Source organism: Oncorhynchus mykiss, chromosome 7 (genome assembly GCF_057628025.1).
Source record: "Oncorhynchus mykiss isolate SJ-2025 chromosome 7, ASM5762802v1, whole genome shotgun sequence".
NCBI lineage: Eukaryota > Metazoa > Chordata > Actinopteri > Salmoniformes > Salmonidae > Oncorhynchus > Oncorhynchus mykiss.
This window is the reverse complement of record NC_143028.1, coordinates 7,265,095-7,290,000: the sequence shown is the minus strand read 5'-3', so window position 1 is coordinate 7,290,000 and position 24,906 is coordinate 7,265,095. Positions and strand designations below refer to the sequence as shown.

At 44.5% G+C, this 24,906-nt stretch overlaps 1 protein-coding gene across 1 annotated transcript in view; it reads right to left on the bottom strand.

Moving 5' to 3' along the window:
* LOC110527311 (fibroblast growth factor 14) overlaps nucleotides 1-6,160 on the bottom strand; it is a 75,411-nt gene extending 69,251 nt beyond the window's left edge. The window contains exon 1 of the mRNA XM_021608500.3: nucleotides 5,158-6,160. Coding sequence (XP_021464175.1) covers nucleotides 5,158-5,662 — 505 coding nt within the window. The 5' untranslated portion in view covers nucleotides 5,663-6,160. The remainder of the gene's footprint in view (nucleotides 1-5,157) is intronic.
* Nucleotides 6,161-24,906: the final 18,746 nt, after the last annotated feature.

Below are 24,906 nucleotides of genomic sequence, written 5' to 3'. Positions count from 1 at the left end.
GTCCTGTACAGTTGAAGTCGGAGGTTTACATACACCTTAGCCAAATGCATTTAAACTCCGTTTTTCACAATTCCTGACATTTAATCCAAGTAAAAATTCCCTGTCTTAGGTCAGTTAGGATCACCACTTTATTTTAAGAATGTGAAATGTCAGAATAATAGTAGAGAGAATGATTTACTTCAGCTTTAATTTATTTTATCACATTCCCAGTGGGTCAGAAGTTTGCACAACCATATGTGTGATGTGTTTGATACCATTCCATTAACCTGTCTAAGACTGGGAACCCCTCGCCAACAACCAATGAAATTGCAGGGCACCAAATACAAATCAACAGAAATCTCATAAATATAATTTCTCACACATACAAGTATTAGGCACCATTTTAAAGATAACATTCTCGTTAATCCAGGCACAGTGTCTGATTTAAAAAATGCTTTACAGCGAAAGCTCCACAAATGATTATGTTAGGTCACCACCAACTCACAGAAAAACCCAGCCATTTTTCCAGCCAAAGAGATGAGTCACAAAAAGCACAAATAGAGATCAAATTAATCACTAACCTTTGATGATCTTCATCATATGACACTCATAGGACTTCATGTTACACAAAACATTTATGTTTTGTTCGGTAACGTTCATATTTATATCCAAAATCGTATTTTACATTTGCGTGTTATGTTCAGTAGTTCCAAAACATGCAGTGATATTGCAGAGAGCCACATGAATTCACAGAAATACTCATGATAAATGTTGATGAAAATGTTAGTGTTATGCATGGAACTTTAGATACACTTCTCCTTAACCTCTTTGATCTCTAGGGGCGCTATTTCATTTTTGGATAAAAAACGTTCCCGTTTTAAGCGCGATATTTTGTCACGAAAAGTTTTTGAACGAAAACACTCTGAAGTTTCAGAATCTGCAAAGATATTGTCTGTAAGTGCCCCAGAACTCATTCTACAGGCGAAACCAAGATGATGCGTCAACCAGGAAATGAGCAGAATTTCTGAAGCTCTGTTTTCCATTGTCTCCTTATATGGCTGTGATTGCGCAAGGAATGAGCCTACACTTTCTGTCGTTCCCCCAATGTGTTAGCAGCATTGTGACGTGTTTGTAGGCATATCATTGGAAGATTGACCATAAGAGACTACATTTTCCAAGTGTCCGCCTGGTGTCCTGCGTGGAATTCGGTGCGCAATTGCCAGCTGCTTGTACTTTTCCATTGGATTGAGGGGAGAAACCATGCGTCCAAGAACGATATATCAATGAAGAGATATGTGAAAAACACCTTGAGGATTGATTCCAAACAACGTTTGTCATGTTTTCAGTCGATATTATGGAGTTAATTTGGAAAAAAGTTCGCGTTTTGAGGACTGAATTTTAGTTTTTCTTTCGTAGCCAAATGTGATGTATAAAACGGAGCTATTTCTAATACACAAAGAATCTTTTTGGAAAAACTGAGCATCTGCTATCTAACTGAGAGTATCCTCATTGAAAACATCAGAAGTTCTTCAAAGGTAAATTATTTTATTTGAAGGCTTTTATGTTTTTGTTGAAATGTTGCGTGCTGGATGCTAACGCTAATGCTAACGCTAATGCTAACGCTAAATGCTACGCTAGCTAGCTACTTTTACACAAATTATTGTTTTCCTATGGTTGAGAAGCATATTTTGAAAATCTGAGATGACAGTGTTGTTTACAAAAGGCTAAGCTTGAGAGATGGCATATTTATTTCATTTCATTTGCGATTTTCATGAATAGTTAACGTTGCGTTATGATAATGAGCTTGAGGCTGTAGTCACGATACCGGATCCGGGTTTGGGAGATCAGAGAGGTTAATGCAACCGCTGTGTCAGATTTCAAAAAAACTTTACGGAAAAAGCATAATCTGAGAACGGCGCTCAGAGCCCAAACCAGCCAGAGAAATATCCGCCATGTTGGGTAGTCAACATTCGTCATAAATAGCATTATAAATATTCACTTACCTTTGATGATCTTCATCAGAATGCACTCCCAGGAATCGCAGTTCCACAATAAATGCTTGTTTTGTTCGATAATGTCCATCATTTATGTCCATTTATGTCCAAATAGCTTCTTTTGTTAGGGCGTTTGGTAAACAAATCCAAAAGCTCGTTCTGGCCCAGTTTGACCTGTAAGTTATATTACAGGTCGAAGAAACTTGTCAAACTAAGTATAGAATCAATCTTTACGATGTTTTTATCTTAAAATGTTCAATAATGTTCCATCTCTGAGAATTCCATTGTCTGTAGAAAAGTGACGGAACAAGAGATACTGTACCTCTCATGTGAAATGCGCGTGACTGAGAACGAGGCTGCTGGCAGACCCCTTAATCAAATAGCTCTCATCCGCCCCCCCCCCCCCTTCACAGGAGCAGCGTTCTAAAGACGGTTGACATCTAGTGGAAGCTGTAGGAAGTGCAAAATAACCCATATCCCATTGTGTATTCGATAGGGGTGAGTTCAAAAACTACAAACCTCAGATTTCCCACTTCCTGTTTGGATTTTTTCTCAGGTTTTTGCCTGCCATATGAGTTCTGTTATACTCACAGACATCATTCAAACAGTTTTAGAAACTTCATGGTGTTTTCTATCCAATTCTAATACTAATATGCATATATTAGCATCTGGGACTGAGTGGGAGGCAGTTCACTCTGGGCACGCTATTCATCCAAAAGTGAAAATGCTGCCCCCTTACCCCAAAGAAGTTAATTGCATTCAAGCCATTACTATAAGCCGTCCTCCCAAATTAAGATGCTACCACCCGCCTGTGAATTCAGTGGTGGATTTCCCAGTGTGCCTTGCCTTTGAGCAAATTGCAGTGTTACCACCCATGACTTGTTAGTGACAAAGAAAGGGTTGTTGCATTCATTAATTTTCAATACTGTGGCCTTCACCAAGTAGAGATACTAAGTGAACATGTTATCTTTAAAATGTTATTATTTTAAACAATACAATACATATTACATAATGCCTTTTTATACAGTGTCCTGAAACTCAAGATTACACGTCACGACAGACCTGCAAGTCATTTTATGCTGTTTTGCAAAATGATATGTCGTTCTTATTGGAATTCATTAAAAGTGGGGATATCCAACATTTGGAATGTTTATTCACCCACAACGTGCATTCAGAATGACTGCTAGGGTTGGGAAGTCTAACGTATGAGACTACCTTAAGCATCTAAACTGGAACAGCCATTTCAGTAACATGTGCAATAAGTCCAAGTAACAAATGATATAAGTTTACAAAAACGTATGCAATTTATATTTGAGTAGCATAAGTTTAATTCATCAATCAATGTACATGCAAAAAATATAGATATGTACTATTTTCATTTTATAAGGATCCCAATGAGCTAGTGCTAAAGCAACAGCTACTTTTCCTGGGCCCACATATTGAAACAAAAATCTAACAGCAATAGAGAATGCTGGGAAATATGATAATGATGGGCATGGTTTTGTTTCAACTCTGGATATTAACACCAACACTGGGATTATTTTTCACCACTTATTGTTAATTTAACTCTTCCAGTGTTAATTTAACTCATCCAGTGTTAATTTACCTTCCCGAATCAACACTAGAAATGTTACACTGAAAAATAAACACTATTAACACTGGCCAATTTGCTGTGTGCTATGAAAGGGACACATCTGCAGGCTTCCGTACATTTCAAGAACCTTTTAAAATTCTGAAGAACTGTAGATGCCACATCAAGAAACCCCACTTAACTCAAAGGCTATTTATCAGTCAAGAGTTCTCCAAGGAACCTTAAAGGCATAGTTCGTGATTTTGGTAATGAATCCCTTTATCTCCTTCAACAGAGTCAAATGAACTCGTGGATACAATTTTGATGTATATGCATCCAGTATGAAGGAAGTTAGAGGCAGTTTCATGAGCCAACGCTAACTAGCGTTAGTGCAATGCTGGAAGTCTATGGGAACAGCTAGAATAACAAATTTCGCTATTGTTAGTTAGCAACTTCCTTCAAGTTTCATGCACAGACATACAAATGGTCTCCACAAGTTAATCTGACTCTGGAGATGTAGATAAAGGGCTTCACAGCCAAATCTCGAACTGTCCCTTTAAGAGATGAGGAAGAACTATTTAAGAACCTTATTTTTTTCAGTGTAGGCCTACTAGAAAAATAACCTATTTGGGGAAGTGAGAAAAGACATGGTAGGCCTTGTGTAATTCAAAGTTGGCCTACATGTTCCATTGTTGGTGCAGCATATGTCGCATTGCTTTGCATGAGATGTTATAGGCCTTTGTGTTGGAATATCTGATGATGTTATTTATAGATCAAAAGCTCTATGCAAAAAAAAAAAAAAAAAATGCTGTGTATATCTCAGCGGGTCTTTACAGTCATGGCAACGTATCTAGCTGCATCAACAGATAGCCTTGATGTCCAATTCGTATGCAGCCTTGGTGAATTCTTAATATCGACGTAAAGGGGAAACATTGCGTTTAGGTTTAGGGCCGCAGAGTGTTTGACTGGGCCAGTACTGAGCCCGTGGAAGTGTTGCAGAAGTGAGCATTACTGCAGTGATACAAACCCGAACAAACCCGAGTGAGAACAGCGGCAGCCACAGCACAGCGAAAAGACGCAGCCTCGAGACAGTCTGCAGCTAAATAGAATTGGCATAACAGGCCCTAAAATCACATGAAAAAAGTTCCGCTACAGCTGAAATCTATGTGTTGCTGTGTCGTTGCGTTTAAGGGATTTGTTTTTGTGTGTTGGCTTTTTTCCTGCTGCGCTTCTGGCACGCGCGCGCTCCACACACACACACACACACACACACACACACACACACACACACACACACACGCACACACACACACACACACACACACACCACCAGCAGCAGCAGTGGCAGCAGTAGTGGGGTCTGCGCAAATAAGTTATTCACCCCCTCCTCTCCTCCTCCTCTTTCTCCCTCTCCTGCTCTCCCCCTGCGCTCACTTGGTCCACAATTGCGATTGCAGCTACAACACACAAGCTTGCGCCTAACAGTGCAGTCACAGGGGGGAGATACACACACACACGCACACGCACGCACGCATACGCACACACACACACACACACACACACAGGGGGGTCTCTCTCTCGCTTTCTCTGTCACTCTCTCAGTCTCTCACTCACCAGTTGGGTTCTTGGTTTTCTTGAGACTCTTGCCACAAAGACACTGCAGCATATGCGATCCTTTGCTGTAAATGTTCCAAAGAAACCTCATCGATTTGGTCGAGGAGCGCTCCAGCAGCCTAGACACCCTCATGGGGACTCGCTCCCCCCGCTTGCATAACAGCCAGGTCCCGTTGGGCTTAGCTCTGCGACTCGGCCCAACCAGCTGGACCATAGAACAGAACAGGTGAATCCCAGGGTCCTTCGCGTTGGCGCTTAGCTGTAGAAACGCTTCGTTATACCTCAGAATGAAGGTGAATGCTGCAGTTTCCTCCACTTGCTCCTGCTCCTTAACGGTATCGCTGCTGCGGGTACTGCTGCTGCCGCCTGGCCGGCGCGTCAGAAGCCCAAATAGACTCTTTAGATCGCATCTGCCGCACAGGGGGAGCGGTGCGGCAGACAGACATGCGGAGCTAGCGTGTAGTCGGCGGAACGCAGGGGATTTCTGGACAAAAAACCATTGCATATTAGTTCGTACGTTCCCGGGGTGACGGTGGATATGGGATCGGTCCGTTAATGAAGCCGTAGGGGTACCATCCCTATGCGAACACTGCAGCGGAGCTTTCTAACCAACAACGCATAGCAAATCGCTGGAGCCCCGAATCCAAATCAAGTCGCGTCGTCACGTTGGTGAAGGCTACTCGTTTTTACTGTAAATCCCAGCAGGAATCAATCCCCAATCCCGTCGTTCCTGCGTCTTTAAAAAAAACGTGTTGAATATTTAATAAAGCCTAGGCTTTTTAAAATGAATAATCCATGCTTCTCTGATAGAGTCCCAGTGCACTGCTGCTGCTCTCCTATCCGGATAGTTTCTGTTTTCTCTTTCCCCCTCTTCTTTTCCTCTCTTCCTCACCTTGTTGATGAAAATAAACTGACTACGGCCCTCCCTTCTCCCAAAAGTATAACGCATCCGGTAGGGATGTGTGTGCGTGGTCCCGTACCCCTGCGCTCGAGAGAGGCGGGCGCGAGGAAGGGGGTGGGATGAGAGGGAGGAGGGGTTCAAGCCAAGAGATCGGTTTTCCATTACGTAGACATGTGGTTGCCACATCATCACCTACGAACGAGACGCTCCCCCAGTTTTGGTAAAAGTGACTCGAGATATCGTCACTTCACCGGTCGGCTCGCTCTCTCCCGTCTTTTCCAGTCACTTCCAAACCGTGATTGGAGTTCTCCATTGGGGGGAGAACATAGGCTGAGGCTCACGCAGGTGGGTGAAACGTCCAGTGCGTTGTAGAACCATATGTAAAATAATAGGTCAACAATTATCCTATAGTTTATTGATAAGTGCTCTCTAGCTAGAAATCGTAGTGTGTGTGTGTGTGTGTGTGTGTGTGTGTGTGTGTGTGTGTGTGTGTGTGTGTGTGTGTATTCCAGCAGATGCATTTAAGTGCAGCGCTGCAGCGCTGAGCAGCATTTTGTTGGCTATAACCGCTATCCGTGGACCTGACCTGCTCCACCCGCATAGCACCAGCTCGACATCCGGTGCTGAAAGGACAGCGCCAGGACCAGCATCATATCAGTGGTGACGCATTCTCCCATTTTCCCTGCATGTTCTGCCATATATAATTAGTTTAGATTCTAACTTTCGACAAGAGAGCCATATTGCCCAGCCTTGAACCACCAAGAATGGTTAAATAATAACAATATTATATGTTATTTGTAAAGTGGATTTCAAGACACCCCAGAGCTGTGTTGACTGAGCGGGTGATAACTCTATTCATGCAAGGCACTACCGCTTTATTTGAACAACGTTGTTTAGTCACTTCTCAGTGTTCAAGGCCAACGCTTAGCGCTATTACTCAACACATAAACAGCTCAGAACATTGCAGCAGGTGAGAAGAGGTAAAATATTGCATAGGTCGGCTGTGGTGTGTATAGAACCACCACAGTCAAAACTTGTCAATTTTCTTAAAATGTGTTTCTAAATATACAGTGCCTTGCGAAAGTATTCGGCCCCCTTGAACTTTGCGACCTTTTGCCACATTTCAGGCTTCAAACATAAAGATATAAAACTGTATTTTTTTGTGAAGAATCAACAACAAGTGGGACACAATCATGAAGTGGAATGACATTTATTGGATATTTCAAACATTTTTAACAAATCAAAAACTGAGAAATTGGGCGTGCAAAATTATTCAGCCCCCTTAAGTTAATACTTTGTAGCGCCACCTTTTGCTGCGATTACAGCTGTAAGTCACTTGGGGTATGTCTCTATCAGTTTTGCACATTGAGAGACTGAATTTTTTTCCCATTCCTCCTTGCAAAACAGCTCGAGCTCAGTGAGGTTGGATGGAGAGCATTTGTGAACAGCAGTTTTCAGTTCTTTCCACAGATTCTCGATTGGATTCAGGTCTGGACTTTGACTTGGCCATTCTAACACCTGGATATGTTTATTTTTGAACCATTCCATTGTAGATTTTGCTTTATGTTTTGGATCATTGTCTTGTTGGAAGACAAATCTCCATCCCAGTCTCAGGTCTTTTGCAGACTCCATCAGGTTTTCTTCCAGAATGGTCCTGTATTTGGCTCCATCCATCTTCCCATCAATTTTAACTATCTTCCCTGTCCCTGCTGAAGAAAAGCAGGCCCAAACCATGATGCTGCCACCACCATGTTTGACAGTGGGGAGGGTGTGTTCAGTGTGATGAGCTGTGTTGCTTTTACGCCAAACATAACATTTTGCATTGTTGCCAAAAAGTTCAATTTTGGTTTCATCTGACCAGAGCACCTTCTTCCACATGTTTGGTGTGTCTCCCAGGTGGCTTGTGGCAAACTTTAAACAACACTTTTTATGGATATCTTTAAGAAATGGCTTTCTTCTTGCCACTCTTCCATAAAGGCCAGATTTGTGCAATATACGACTGATTGTTGTCCTATGGACAGAGTCTCCCACCTCAGCTGTAGATCTCTGCAGTTCATCCAGAGTGATCATGGGCCTCTTGGCTGCATCTCTGATCAGTCTTCTCCTTGTATGAGCTGAAAGTTTAGAGGGACGGCCAGGTCTTGGTAGATTTGCAGTGGTCTGATACCCCTTCCATTTCAATATTATCGCTTGCACAGTGCTCCTTGGGATGTTTAAAGCTTGGGAAATCTTTTTGTATCCAAATCCGGCTTTAAACTTCTTCACAACAGTATCTCGGACCTGCCTGGTGTGTTCCTTGTTCTTCATGATGCTCTCTGCGCTTTTAACGGACCTCTGAGACTATCACAGTGCAGGTGCATTTATACGGAGACTTGATTACACACAGGTGGATTGTATTTATCATCATTAGTCATTTAGGTCAACATTGGATCATTCAGAGATCCTCACTGAACTTCTGGAGAGAGTTTGCTGCACTGAAAGTAAAGGGGCTTAATAATTTTGCACGCCCAATTTTTCAGTTTTTGTTTTGTTAAAAAAGTTTGAAATATCCAATAAATGTCGTTCCACTTCATGATTGTGTCCCACTTGTTGTTGATTCTTCTCAAAAAAAATACAGTTTTATATCTTTATGTTTGAAGCCTGAAATGTGGCAAAAGGTTGCAAAGTTCAAGGGGGCCGAATACTTTCGCAAGGCACTGTAAGGTTATAATATACAGTGCCTTGGGAAAGTATTCACCCCCTTTGACTTTTTCCACATTTTGTTATGTTACAGCCTTATTCTATAATGGAATAATACATTAAGAAATCTACACACAATACCTCCATTGATCATCCTTGAGGTGTTTCTACAACTTGATTGTAGTCCAAAGGTAAATTCAATTGATTGGACATGATTTGGAAAGGCACACACCTGTCTACATAAGGTCCCACAGTTGACAGTGCATGTCAGAGCAAAAGCCAAGCCATGAGGTCAAAGGAATAGTCTGTAGAGCTCCGAGACAGGATTGTGTCGAGGCACAGATCTGGGGAAGGGTACCAAAACATTTCTGCAGTATTGAAGGTCTTCAAGAACACAGTGGCCTCTAAAATGGAAGAAGTTTGGAACCACCAAGGCCAAACTGAGCAATCGAGGGAGAAGGGCCTTGGTCAAGGCACATGACAGCCCGCTTGGAGTTTGCCAAAAGGCACCGAAAAAAGGCACGCTCAGACCATGAGAAACAAGATTCTCTGCTCTGATGAAACCAATATTACATTTTTGGACTGAATATTAAGCGACACGTGCGGAGGAAACCTGGCACTATCCCTGCGGTGAAGCATGGTGGTGGAAGCTGTGGGGGTATTTTTCAGCAACAGGGACTGGGAGACTAGTCAGGATCGAGGGAAAGATGAATGGAGCAAAGTACAGAGAGATCCTTGATGCAAACCTGCTCCAGAGCGCTCAGGACCTCAGACTGGAGCAAGGGTTTACCTTCCAACAGGACAACGACCCTAAGCACACAGCCAAGACAACACAGGTGGGTCTTCAAGACAAGTCTCTGAATGTCCTTAAGTGGCCCAGCCAGAGCCCAGACTTGAACCCGTGTCTGGAGAGACCAGAAAATAGCTGTGCAGCAAAGCTCCCCATCCCACCTGACAGAGCTTGAGAGGATCTGCATAGGAGAATGGGAGAAACACCCCAAATACAGGTGAGCCAAGCTTGTAGCGTCATACCCAAGAAGACTTGAGGCTGTAATTTCTGCCAAAGGTGCTTCAACAAAATACTGAATAAAGGGTCTGAATACTTATGTAAATGTGATATTTCTGTATAGTTAAAAACTAATAGCAACCAGATTTTGCTATGTCATTTTGGGGTGTTGTGTGTAGATTGATAAAAAACTAAGATGTAATACATTTTAGAATAAGTCTGTAACCTAACAAAATGTGGAAAAAGTCAAGAGGTCTGAATACTTTCAGAAGGCATGGTATATATAGACATCAAAACTATGAAATAACATATGGAATCATGTAGTAACCACAAAAAAAGTGTTCTTCAAAGTAGCTACCCTTTGCCTTGATGACAGCTTTGCACACTCTTGGCATTCTCTCAACCAGCCTCACCTGGAATGCTTTTCCAACAATCTTGAAGGAGTTCCCACATATGCTGAGCACTTGTTGGCTGCTTTTCCTTCACTCTGCGGTCCAAATCATCCCAAACCATCTCAATTGGGTTGAGGTCGGGTGATTGTGAAGACCAGGTCATCTGATGCAGCACTCCATCACTCTCCTTCTTGGTCAAATAGCCCTTACACTGCCTGTAGGTGTGTTGGGTCAATGTCCCACTAAGCGCAAACCAGATGGGATGACATATCACTGCAGAATGCTGTAGTAGCCATGCTGATTAAGTGTGCCTTAAAATCTAAATAAATTACAGACAGTGTCACCAGCAAAGCACCCCCACACCATCACACCTCCTCCTCCATGCTCACGGTGGGAACCACACATACGGAGATCATCCATTCACCTACTCTGCATCTCACAAAGACACCGCAGTTGCAACCAAAAATCGTAAATTTGGACACATCAGACCAAAGGACAGATTTCCACTGGTCTAATGTCAAGTGCTCGTGTTTCTTGGCCCAAGCAAGTCTCTTCTTCTTATTGGTGTCCTTTAGTAGTGGTTTCTTTGCAGCAATTCAACCATGAAGGCCTGATTCATGTGGTCTCCTCTGAACAGTTGATGTTGAGATGTGTCTGTTACTTGAACTCTGTGAAACATTTATTTGGGCTGCAATTTCTGAGTCTAGTAACTCTAATGAACTTATCTTCTGCAGCAGAGGTAACTCTGGGTCATCCTTTCCTGTGGCGGTCCTCATTAGAGCTAGTTTCATCACATCGCTTGACAGTTTTTGCAACTGCACTTGAAGAAACTTTCGAGGTATTTGACATTTTCCACATTGACTGACCTTCATGTCTTAAAGTAATGATGGACTGTTGTTTCTCTTTGCTTATTTGACCTGTTCTTGCCATAACATGGACTTTGTATTTTACCATATAGGGCAATCTTTTGTATATCACCCCTACCTTGTCACAACACAACAGATTGTCTCAAACGCATTTAGAAGGATAAAAATTCCACAAATAAACTTTTAACAAGATACACCTGTCAATTGAAATGGATTGCACGTGACTACCTCATGAAGCTGGTTGAGAGAATGCCAAGAGTGTGCAAAGCTTTCATCAAGGCAAAGGGTGGCTACTTTGAAGAATTTCATATATAAGAATCATAAAACACGGGACGAGATGTTAAAAACTGTCCATTGTGCCAATAGATGGAATGCACTCGCATGAGATTTGCCGTGATGTTGACAGAGTGGCATGGGAGGTTTATTTCTTAGACTGGGTTAAGATGTCAATTTTGGGACACATCCTCAGTAGTGTGCCTTCGAATCAGTGGGTGTTTCGGCCTTTAATCACTAAACACTCTCATCAAAGGTGGCCAGCTAAAGGGTGATCAAGCCTTAGCTTGTGTCCCATGCCCAATTAAGATGTCCCACGGGACTATGCAAGGCAGGGGCGTCCTCTTCCCTGAGCCAGTCCGACAGCTGACCGCATACCTCATATGCCCTCCTCAAGTTGGAGGGATCTGAATTGGGTTCTCAGGTGGGGGTGGGGGGTCATGAAGTTATAGCCCAGCAAGGGTCCTTCCGTTTAATCTAGATCCACTGGCTGCCTCTTTCAGCTGCTTGAGAAACTGCTCTGACGGTCTGCCGCAGAGCCTGTCCATGGATTCTAAGTTCTTTCAGCAACCTGATGGTGGAAGAAGCCACGAATCCTCTGCATCCCACTTCAACTGGCCAGACTTTTGCATTCCAGCCATGCTGAGTTGCGTCTGCTGCCAACTCTGTGTAACACAGTTTCTTACGCTCGTAGGCCTCTTCAACAGAGTTTTCCCACGGGACTGTGAGCTCTATGATGTACACAGCCTTTCGTGAAGGGGACCAGAGTACCATGTCTGGCCTAAGGTTGGTAGAAGCAATCTCAGGTGGAAAAATTAGTTGCTGGCCAATATCGACAAGCATCTTCCAGTCCCGGGCTAGGTGTCCAGTTTCTGGCTTTGTAGGAGGATACTTGGGCCTTTTCTGTCCCTCCCGGATGAATGTTGTTGTTTTGACGGGATTGCTTGTTTTTGGAGGTAATGAATTGGTTGCACTCCTCTTGGTCTCAAGTGCTGCAGCCAGGCTCTTGAGGACCTGGTTGTGCCTCTAAGGGGGAGCGGCCTTGTGAGAGGCTTGTCTTGCAACCTGTCATTAAATGCCTGAGAATCGCTGGAGCTGGGCTGAGGGGGCAGGTTGAGTCCTCGCCATACCATTGATGTAGATTTTTTGGTGATGGAAGCACATCATAAACAGCTCTTATGATGAAGCTGATGTTGCTTGCCTCCATTTGCCAAAGCTCACTCCAGTTGATCTTTCTCCTCTCCAGGCCTTCCCACCGCGTCCATTGCCCTTGTTTAGCAAGAGAGACAGCCTTTGCACTTCTTGCAGTCTCCTCCTGTCTGCGGACCTCCTCGACCACCAGCTTCCTGCGTTCAGATGTTGTTGCCTTATGGAACGTTGGTTTGCTTGCTGCCAGGCCAAAGCCTCCTCTTCCATGCTGGATATTCCCCACAATGTCTTGGTGTCTCAGGGTTGATGTTGCTTGCTGCACAGCCTTGGATGATGTCCATTTCCATCCAGTTTGTAGGGGAGGTGCAGCCTTGCTAATGGTCTGGTCTTTAGAGTCCTTCAATGTCATCTGAAGTCTTACTTTAGAGCACTTGTACTCCTCCGTTAGACTTGTAAGAGGTAGTTCAAGGACCCCTTTGCCATAGAGGCCGATGTTACTCAAGCATCGTGGGACATCCAGCCATTTCTTCACGTATGAGGTAATGGTTCGCTCCATCTTCTCCACTGTTGTTATTGGGACCTCATAGATGGTGAGTGGCCACATTACCCGGGGGAGAAGTCCAAACTGTAGGCACCAAAGCTTGAGCCTCCCAGGCAGTAGGGTCTTGTTGATGTTCTCAAGACCGTCGGCGATGTCCTGCCTTACTTGCTGCACTTGATCTTTATCCCGGAGGCTTTCGTTGTACCATCTACCCAGGCTTTTGATGGGTTGCTCAGACACCGTTGGTATCGGGTCATCTCCAATGCAGAACCTCACATCTTTAAGCTGTCCCTTGACTATGGAAATGCTTCGAGATTTGCTTGGCTTGATTTTCATCCGGGCCCACTTGATGTTATCCTGCAGTTTTGCAAGTAGCCGCCTGGTGCATGCTGCAGTGGTGGTTAGTGTAGTCATGTCATCCATGTATGCTCGGATAGGTGGGAGACGGAGCCCCTCCTTAGTTCTCTCACCGCCGATCACCCATCTCGATGCCCTGATGATGACTTCCATGGCCATAGTGAAGGCCAGAGGAGAAATTGTACAGCCTGCCATTATGCCTACTTCCAAGCGCTGCCATGTTGTTGTGAAGTCAGGTGTTGTGAAACACAATTGCAGGTCTTGGAAATAGGCCTTTACCAGTGTAGTGATGGGTTCTGGTACGTGGAAAAAGTTGAAGGATTCCCAGAGGAGTTCATGGGGAACTGAGCCAAAGGCATTGGCCAGGTCGAGGAAGATGACATAGAGGTCTCTCTTGTCCTTCTTAGCTGTTTGGATCTGGTGCCAAATCATACTAGTATGTTCCAGGCAACCAGAGAAACCAGGAATGCCTGCTTTCTGTACAGATGTATCAATGTACTTGATCCTTTCCAGATAAGTGGACAGCCTCTGTGCTATTATACTGAAAAGATCTTCCCTTCGACGTTGAGAAGGGAGATTGGTCGGAATTGACTGATGTCTGTCGCATCCTTCTCTTTCGGGATTAGCACACCACCAGCCCTTCGCCATGCCTTTGGTATTATTTCCTGCCACACTATCCTCATGAGCCTCCAAAGAAAGCGTAGAACATCCATTCTTGTAGAGCTTGTATGGTACTCCATTAGGCCCAGGAGCCGAGGCCGCTCTTGCTCTTCGGACAACGTTCTCTACTTCCCTCCATTTTGGAGGGTCAGTGTCCAGATTGAATTCTGGTGGTTGAATAGGTGGGATGTCATGTGGGATGATTATCTGCTCATGCATTTTCATGTCCTGGTGGACCTTTTCCAGATGTTCTTCCAGTTCAGGCTTTGGAGTTTTTAGGATTCCGCACTTTTCCTTTGCGAAGAGATCTTTGACAAACTTAAAGGGGTTTTTATAGAACTGTGTTCTTGAGTGTTCCTTCTTCCTACGAAGTTTCCTTAAGTTTTCCGCTCTTCGCAAGGTTGCCAGCCGACATTTAATGTCTGCTTGGAGTAGCATGAGACCTTCTCTCTCTGCATCAGAGGCCTTCTTCCACTGCTTCCTCAGCTGCCTTCTCTCTCTGACAAGTATCTCGATCTCCTGCTGCCTCCTAGATTTGGCTGGTGCGGGTGGTGTCTTGCCACTTTTCCTTTCGTTTACTCCAAAGCGCTCTTCTCCGTAGTGGTAGATAATGTCTCCCATCCTTTCAAGCTTTTTCTCTGCTGTTCCTACCTGTTGTTCCAAGATTTTTGTCAGGTCGTTGTTGATTGTTTCCCACTCTCTCTTTTCAACAGCTTTGGGCCACTTCACACTCGGTCTGTGCCCTTTGATCTTTTCCTGTTTTAGAGGTCTCTGTGGTTGGGTGAGTTCATCCACCGGCATTTCTGTGCTTGTGTTATCCTCCTCGGTTACAGGGGTGCTGATGCTCTGCGAACTTTGGTTTGCGTCCCGTCGCTGTGCTTCATTCGACTGATTTGACTGGCTGCTTTGTAAGAAGTACTGGTCAATGCGAGGTCCCTGTCTCTGCTCTCCCAAGCACCTTTTCCTCCCTTGATGGATCCTTAACCCCCTTGCCGATGTTACTCTCTCCCAACCACAGCTGCACGCCTGAAGTGTGTGTCCTGCTGCTGTTATGGTTGTCTCATGTGCTGTGTTCCTACTCGTAGTCGTTTCCGTTCCTGGGTCCGTAACCATGTGATCAGTCGTTGAGCCATCTTGCGCCCCAGCTCTCGCAGGCTCTAGGGGTATGTTCCTTTGTTGACTTTCAGTAGCACTTAGCGGGTGTCTCCAACATACTGAAACAGCGTCGGAGACTGCCAACATGGGTAGCTAGCCCATGACAGCCCCAGTGGGGTCTATTCCCTCCGGTCAGCTGTCTCTCCAAGCTGTCACACAGACTTTCCTATGTTGTCAGCTGTCCTTTCACAGCAGTCACTGGACTGGTCCAGATGATCAGAATCATAAAACACGAGACGAGATGTTAAAAACTGTCCATTGTGCCAATAGATGGAATGCACTCACATGAGATTTGCCGTGATGTTGACAGAGTGGCATGGGAGGTATAAAAAAAATAAAAATAAAATATTTTGATTTATTTAACACTTTTTTGGTTACCACATGATTACATATGTGTTATTTCATAGTTTTGATGTCTTCATTATTATTCTACCATGTAGAAAATAGTAAAAATAAAGAAAAACCCTTGAATGATTAGGTGTGTCTGTAAATATATATTTGTTTTTATTATTTATTTTTGATATTTCATAGGCTACACTTTCTGCATTCCATTCCAAAATAATTTTTCCTTCGGCTCTCCTTACCAGAGAGAAGGCTAGTTTTTCACAATGAAATTCCACCCTCATCTACCTCAGTTTTCAGAATGGAATTGGGCAACCCTCTACCAGAGCGAGAGAACAGTTGGAGTGTGTGAGAGAGAGAGCTCCTCATTCATTGATCTTTGTCACAGTACTGAATGGGCAGGCCACTCCTGGGACTATCATAGGGTTGCCCTGTCAGCCACCATTAAATAGCTAACAATGACAGACCCGGCTGGTACTGGTCCTTTCAGATACTGTCTGCTTCCTAAATGGCACACTTCTCCTTACATATTGCACTAGTATATGAAAAAAAACACATCCCCCTCTCCCCCCCATTTCATTGCTCATAATATCTCTACCTCTCTTTCTTTCTCTCTCTCCCTTCTCTCAGACAACACCTTTTACTTATTTGCAAGTCTTTGAAAATAACACATATTACATTCAAAAAACATTTCAAAGATGGGCACATCCCCATGGCAACAGAACAACTAAACTCAACCTTGGATAACTGTGGTGATTGCTTTACTCTGTACAATCGTTGTGGTCCATCAATAGTCAATATGCCCCAAGAGAACTGTGGTGTGGTGTGTGTGTGTGTGTGTGTGTGTGTGTGTGTGTGTGTGTGTGTGTGTGTGTGTGTGTGCGTGCGTGCGTGCGTGCGTGCGTGTGTGGTGTGTGTGTGTGTGTGTGTGTGTGTGTGTGCTGCATCACTCAGAGAATTACATTTTATTACAGCTGGGTCTACACACCAGAGGGGGGTCTCTAACATAATAAAGCCCAAGCAGAAAGCCTCTACAGTACTATAGGCTTTAACCTCTGGTGGTTAGAGAAGACTAGAGCACTCAGATGTGCGACCAGTATATTCAATCACATGCATTGGATTAGGACTTCCAGACTGTCTGCAGTACATTGGAGAATACAAGATGGTCCTTCTATTGATGAACTACTGTCTATATGTTTGATTCATCACAGACACAATGTATAGGTGATCGTGCCGTATGTTCTCTATTCTATCATTTGAGACCAAAAACACAAACAACATTAGCTATGTATCATTATAACCATTAAAAGGTTTTGGAGTAGCAATGTCTATTCCTCTAGTTGAGCACACATGTTCTACAGCAGGCTACCAAACACCTATTAGTGAATCAAAAGGTTTATGAGGCTCTCTGATTTCTGCTTAATATCACCACCTGCTGGCCATTCAAAACACTGACACTACCTATATAAACTAACTCTGCCCTATGTGCCTTCTTAACTATTTTCCAGGTCATGGAAATGTAATAGATAATAATACAATATATTGAAACAGTTTGAGAGACAAAGACAGACAGACAGACAGACAGACAGACAGACAGACAGACAGACAGACAGACAGACAGACAGACAGACAGACAGACAGACAGACAGACAGACAGACAGACAGACAGACAGACAGACAGACAGACAGACAGACAGACAGACAGACCTCTCTCACACATGTATTCTGGTGAAATCTGCCTGATCGTGCGATAGCTGACATTTTGTTGAAGTAAAACTAAATGAGAACGCTGTGTGACCAGGCTAACTCTCTCTCAGTGCCAGACACTGTTCTTCCTATTGCTGTGCTGCTGCTGCTGGGACAGACGGGAGAGCACCTGTCTTCTGTGAAACACCACCAGACGGCACTGTAGAGTAGGGCTCACACCCTCCTTAGTGACCTCATAGTGCCTGTACCTGACCCCTGCTGTCCCCTGCTGTCCCCTGCGCCCAAAACCCCTCACTGCAGCATAGCTAGGGAGAAGGAGAACGAGGAGGATGGGAGGGGAGTCTGTACTGTTCCTGTAGTTATCTGTACTGTACCTGTATCTGTGGGTGTCTGTACTGTTCCAGTAGATGTCAGTACTGAACCTGTAATTGTCTGTACTTGTAGGTAGGTGTCTGTACTTGTAGGTGTCTGTACTGTACCTGTATTTGTCTGTACTGTACCTGTATGTGCCTGTACTGTACCTGTGTCTGTAGGTGTCTGTACTGTTCCTGTAGTTGTCTGTACTGTACCTGTAGGTGTCTGTACTGTTCCTGTATTTGTCTGTACTGTTCCAGTAGATGTCTGTCCTGAACTTGTAGTTGTCTGTACTTGTAGGTGTCTGTACTGTACCTGTATTTGTCTGTACTGTTCCTGTATGTGTCTGCACTGTAAAGGTGTCTGTACTGTACCTGTAGGTGTCTGTACTGTTCTTGTATTTGTCTGTACTGTTCCAGTAGATGTCTGTACTGAACCTGTAGTTGTCTGTACTGTACCTGTAGTTGTCGGTACTGTTCCTGTATGTGTCTGCACTGTACCTGTACGCGTCTGTACTGTACATGTGTCTGTAGGTGTCTGTACTGTTCCTGTAGTTGTCTGTACTGTACCTGTAGGTGTCTATACTGTTCCTGTATTTGTCTGTACTGTTCCAGTAGATGTCTGTACTGAGCCTGTAGTTGTTTGTAATTGTAGGTGTCTGGACTGTACCTGTAGTTGTCTGTACTGTTCCTGTAGGTGTCTGTACCTGTAGGTGTCTGTACTGTACCTGTAGTTGTCTGTACTGTTCCTGTAGGTGTCAGTACTGTTCCTGTAGGTGTCTGTACTGTTCCTGTAGGTGTCTGTACTGTTCCAGTATGTGTCTGCACTGTTCCTGTATGTGTCTGCACTGTTCCTGTATGTGTCTGCACTGTACCTGTATGTGTCTGCACTGTTCCTGTAGGTGTCTGTACCTGTAGGTGTCTGGACTGTACCTGTAGGTGTCTGTACCTGTAGGTGTCTGTACTGTACCTGTAGGTGTCTGTACCTGTATGTGTCTGCACTGTTCCTGTAGGTGTCTGTACCTGTAGGTGTCTGTACTGTACCTGTAGGTGTCTGTACTGTACCTGTATTTGTCTGTACTGTTCCTGTATGTGTCTGCACTGTACCTGTAGGTGTCTGTACTGTTCCTGTAGGTGTCTGTACCTGTAGGTGTCTGTACTGTACCTGTAGTTGTCTGTACTGTTCCTGTAGGTGTCTGTACTGTTCCTGTAGGTGTCTGTACTGTTCCTGTAGGTGTCTGTACTGTTCCATTATGTGTCTGCACTGTTCCTGTATGTGTCCGCACTGTTCCTGTATGTGTCTGCACTGTACCTGTATGTGTCTGCACTGTTCCTGTAGGTGTCTGTACTGTACCTGTGGGTGTCTGTACTGTACCTGTAGGTGTCTGTACTGTACCTGTATTTGTCTGTACTGTTCCTGTATGTGTCTGCACTGTACCTGTAGGTGTCTGTACTGTTCCTGTAGGTGTCTGTACTGTACCTGTGGGTGTCTGTACTGTACCTGTAGGTGTCTGTACTGTTCCTGTATGTGTCTGCACTGTACCTGTATGTGTCTGTACTGTACCTGTGTCTGTAGGTGTCTGTACTGTTCCTGTAGTTGTCTGTACTGTACCTGTAGGTGTCTGTACTGTTCCTGTATTTGTCTGTACTGTTCCAGTAGATGTCTGTACTGAACTTGTAGTTGTCTGTACTTGTAGGTGTCTGTACTGTACCTGTATTTGTCTGCACTGTACCTGTAGGTGTCTGTACTGTACCTGTGGGTGTCTGTACTGTACCTGTAGATGTCAGTACTGAACCTGTAATTGTCTGTACTTGTAGGTAGGTGTCTGTACTTGTAGGTGTCTGTACTGTACCTGTATTTGTCTGTACTGTACCTGTATGTGCCTGTACTGTACCTGTGTCTGTAGGTGTCTGTACTGTTCCTGTAGTTGTCTGTACTGTACCTGTAGGTGTCTGTACTGTTCCTGTATTTGTCTGTACTGTTCCAGTAGATGTCTGTCCTGAACTTGTAGTTGTCTGTACTTGTAGGTGTCTGTACTGTACCTGTATTTGTCTGTACTGTTCCTGTATGTGTCTGCACTGTAAAGGTGTCTGTACTGTACCTGTAGGTGTCTGTACTGTTCTTGTATTTGTCTGTACTGTTCCAGTAGATGTCTGTACTGAACCTGTAGTTGTCTGTACTGTACCTGTAGTTGTCGGTACTGTTCCTGTATGTGTCTGCACTGTACCTGTACGCGTCTGTACTGTACATGTGTCTGTAGGTGTCTGTACTGTTCCTGTAGTTGTCTGTACTGTACCTGTGTCTGTTGGTGTCTGTACTGTTCCTGTAGTTGTCTGTACTGTACCTGTAGGTGTCTATACTGTTCCTGTATTTGTCTGTACTGTTCCAGTAGATGTCTGTACTGAGCCTGTAGTTGTTTGTAATTGTAGGTGTCTGGACTGTACCTGTAGTTGTCTGTACTGTTCCTGTAGGTGTCTGTACCTGTAGGTGTCTGTACTGTACCTGTAGTTGTCTGTACTGTTCCTGTAGGTGTCTGTACTGTTCCTGTAGGTGTCTGTACTGTTCCTGTAGGTGTCTGTACTGTTCCAGTATGTGTCTGCACTGTTCCTGTATGTGTCTGCACTGTTCCTGTATGTGTCTGCACTGTACCTGTATGTGTCTGCACTGTTCCTGTAGGTGTCTGTACCTGTAGGTGTCTGGACTGTACCTGTAGGTGTCTGTACCTGTAGGTGTCTGTACTGTACCTGTAGGTGTCTGTACCTGTATGTGTCTGCACTGTTCCTGTAGGTGTCTGTACCTGTAGGTGTCTGTACTGTACCTGTAGGTGTCTGTACTGTACCTGTATTTGTCTGTACTGTTCCTGTATGTGTCTGCACTGTACCTGTAGGTGTCTGTACTGTTCCTGTAGGTGTCTGTACCTGTAGGTGTCTGTACTGTACCTGTAGTTGTCTGTACTGTTCCTGTAGGTGTCTGTACTGTTCCTGTAGGTGTCTGTACTGTTCCATTATGTGTCTGCACTGTTCCTGTATGTGTCTGCACTGTTCCTGTATGTGTCTGCACTGTACCTGTATGTGTCTGCACTGTTCCTGTAGGTGTCTGTACTGTACCTGTGGGTGTCTGTACTGTACCTGTAGGTGTCTGTACTGTACCTGTATTTGTCTGTACTGTTCCTGTATGTGTCTGCACTGTACCTGTAGGTGTCTGTACTGTTCCTGTAGGTGTCTGTACTGTACCTGTGGGTGTCTGTACTGTACCTGTAGGTGTCTGTACTGTTCCTGTATGTGTCTGCACTGTACCTGTATGTGTCTGTACTGTACCTGTGTCTGTAGGTGTCTGTACTGTTCCTGTAGTTGTCTGTACTGTACCTGTAGGTGTCTGTACTGTTCCTGTATTTGTCTGTACTGTTCCAGTAGATGTCTGTACTGAACTTGTAGTTGTCTGTACTTGTAGGTGTCTGTACTGTACCTGTATTTGTCTGCACTGTACCTGTAGGTGTCTGTACTGTACCTGTGGGTGTCTGTACTGTACCTGTAGGTGTCTGTACTGTACCTGTATTTGTCTGTACTGTTCCTGTATGTGTCTGCACTGTACCTGTAGGTGTCTGTACTGTTCCTGTAGGTGTCTGTACTGTTCCTGTAGGTGTCTGTACTGTTCCTGTAGGTGTCTGTACTGTTCCTGTAGGTGTCTGTACTGTTCCTGTAGGTGTCTGTACTGTTCCAGTATGTGTCTGCATTGTTCCTGTATGTGTCTCCACTGTTCCTGTATGTGTCTGCACTGTACCTGTATGTGTCTGCACTGTTCCTGTGGGTGTCTGTACCTGTAGGTGTCTGGACTGTACCTGTAGGTGTCTGTACCTGTAGGTGTCTGTACTGTACCTGTAGGTGTCTGTACCTGTATGTGTCTGCACTGTTCCTGTAGGTGTCTGTACCTGTAGGTGTCTGTACTGTACCTGTAGGTGTCTGTACTGTACCTATAGTTGTCTGCACTGTGCCTGTATGTGTCTGCACTGTACCTGTAGGTGTCTGTACTGTACCTATAGTTGTCTGCACTGTTCCTGTATGTGTCTGCACTGTACCTGTAGGTGTCTGTACTGTACCTGTAGGTGTCTGTACTGTACCTATAGTTGTCTGCACTGTACCTGTATGTGTCTGCACTGTACCTGTAGGTGTCTGTACTCTACCTGTAGTTGTCGGTACTGTTCCTGTATGTGTCTGCACTGTACCTGTATGTGTCTGTACTGTACCTGTGTCTGTAGGTGTCTGTACTGTTCCTGTAGTTGTCTGTACTTTATCTGTAGGTGTCTGTACTGTTCCTGTATTTGTCTGTACTGTTCCAGTAGATGTCTGTACTGAACTTGTAGTTGTCTGTACTTGTAGGTGTCTGTACTGTACCTGTATTTGTCTGCACTGTACCTGTATGTGTCTGCACTGTACCTGTAGGTGTCTGTACTGTACCAGTAGTTATCTGTACTGTACCTGTAGGTGTCTGTACTGTTCCTGTAGGTGTCTGTACTGTTCCTGTAGGTGTCTGTACTGTTCCAGTATGTGTCTGCACTACAGGTACAGTCCAGAAACATACAGGTACAGACACCTACAGGTACAGTGCAGACACATACAGGAACAGTGCAGACACATACAGGTACAGTGCAGACACATACAGGTACAGACACCTACAGGTACAGTGCAGACACATACAGGAACAGTGCAGACACATACAGGTACAGTGCAGACACATACAGGAACATGTATGTGTCTGCACTGTACCTGTATGTGTCTGCACTGTTCCTGTATGTGTCTGCACTGTTCCTGTATGTGTCTGCACTGTACCTGTAGGTGTCTGCACTGTACCTGTAGGTGTCTGTACCTGTATGTGTCTGCACTGTACCTGTATGTGTCTGCACTGTTCCTGTATGTGTCTGCACTGTACCTGTAGGTGTCTGTACCTGTATGTGTCTGCACTGTACCTGTATGTGTCTGCACTGTTCCTGTATGTGTCTGCACTGTACCTGTAGGTGTCTGTACCTGTATGTTTCTGGACTGTACCTGTAGGTGTCTGTACCTGTAGGTGTCTGTACTGTTCCTGTGTGTGTCTGCACTGTTCCTGTATGTGTCTGTACTGTTCCTGTATGTGTATGTACTGTATGTGTCTGCACTGTACCTGTATGTGTCTGCACTGTTCCTGTATGTGTCTGCACTGTACCTGTAGGTGTCTGTTCCTGTATGTGTCTGCACTGTACCTGTATGTGTCTGCACTGTTCCTGTATGTGTCTGCACTGTACCTGTAGGTGTCTGTACCTGTATGTTTCTGGACTGTACCTGTAGGTGTCTGTACCTGTAGGTGTCTGTACTGTTCCTGTGTGTGTCTGCACTGTTCCTGTATGTGTCTGTACTGTTCCTGTATGTGTATGTACTGTTCCTGTAGGTGTCTGTACCTGTAGGTGTCTGTACTGTTCCTGTATGTGTCTGCACTGTTCCTGTATGTGTCAGCACTGTTCCTGTAGGTGTCTGTACTGTTCCTGTATTTGTCAGCACTGTTCCTGCAAGTGTCTGTACTGTTCCTGTAGATGTCTGTACTATACCTGTATCTGTAGGTGTCTTTACAGTTCCTGTATGTGTCTGTACTGTTCCTGTAGTTGTCTGTACTGTTCCTGTAGTTGTCTGTACTGTACCTTTAGGTGTCTGTACTCTACCTGTAGTTGTCTGTACTTGTTGGTGTCTGTACTGTACCTGTGTCTATAGGTGTCTGTACTGTACCTGTAGGTGTCTGTACTGTTCCAGTAGACGTCTGTACTGAACCTGTGTCTGTAGTTATCTGTACTGTACCTGTATCTGTAGTTGTCTTTACTGTTCCTGTATGCGTCTGTACTGTACCCGTGTCTGTAGGTGTCTGTACTGTACCTGTGTCTGTAGGTGTCTGTACTGCAACTGTAGTTGTCTGTACTGTACCTGTAGGTGTCTGTACTCTACCCGTGTCTGTACTGTACCTGTATGTGTCTGTACTGTACCTGCAGGTGTCTGAACTGTACCTGTGGGTGTCTGTACTGTGTCTGTAGCTGTCTGTACTGTACCTGTAGTTGTCTGTACTGTACCCGTGGGTGTCTGTACTGTGTCTGTAGTTGTCTGTACTGTATCTGTGTCTGGGTGACTATGAGTTGGTGGTAATCCTTGCAGGGAGGTGCAGCCTGTTGACTGATCTCATACAAACACTCTGAGAGGAGAGAAGACATGATCTCTATACTACTAACACACGCAGCATCAGAAACTTTCATATTATATTTTTTTATGTGTGCCAACACTGTTTTCAGGACCTAATGTTTGCCAGTTCAACTCTTTGCTGAGTTACGAGGTACAATATAGCCATGGGTTTGTCTAGGATTGAGAGTGTGAGTAGATAGCAGGATAGCCACACACAAGGTAGTGTGTGTGTGTGTGGTTGAGGGGAAGGATGAGAAATATGGAGAGTGAACGTGTGATATTACCCAGCACTCATTTCCTGATGACTCAAACTGAATTCTACCACTGTTCTATGTTCGCAACATCTATCTGAGACTGCCATTGTTGAAGTCGTTAGTGGTGACGTCAAAATGAAAGGTCATGTACAAAACAACGTTGTCAGTGATTGTATCATCTCTAACCATTCAGAGTATCAAAGCCAATGACAAATTTGTCCCAACCCATCGGTTTCTGGGACCAATCAGAGCATTTAGAATGTGTTTGCATTCTAGAAATCATCGGGGAGGTACTCAGATCCAGACTAATTGCAGAGAATAAACTTACATCCATGGACGTGGCGTAGCGTTTGGCCGGAGCAGGGAGTTTGGGTTGCCAGGCAACAGCATTCATTGTTTACAATGTCAAGGCACCATGCTCCTTCTGCTCAACTTCTCCTAGCCAGTCTCTCAACCACAACTCTTTCTGTTCCGCCTTCCACACGTTTTTACTCTGTATCCGGGCCATTTCTACGTTTTGAGGGGAAGTGAGGGGGAAATAAGAGGCTTCTGGTCATAGTGGGTGTCATATGTGTCAACAATGTTTTCAGGACCTGTTTGCCGGTTCAACTCTTTGCTGAGTGACGAGGTACATTAAATGGCCATGGGTTTGTCTAGGATTGAAAGTGTGAGTAGATGTGTGTGTTTGTGTGGTTGAGGGGTAAACTGAGAAATCTAGAGCTTAAATGTGTGATATTGCCCAGCACTCATTGTTTACAATAATGTCAAGGCACCATGCTCCTTCTGTTCAACTTCTCCTAACCAGTCTCTCAACCACAACTCTTTCTGTTCCACCTTTCACACATTCTTACTCTGTATCTGGGTCGTTTCTCACATTTGAGAGGAAGTGATGGGGAAATAAGAGGCTGGGAAATACCAA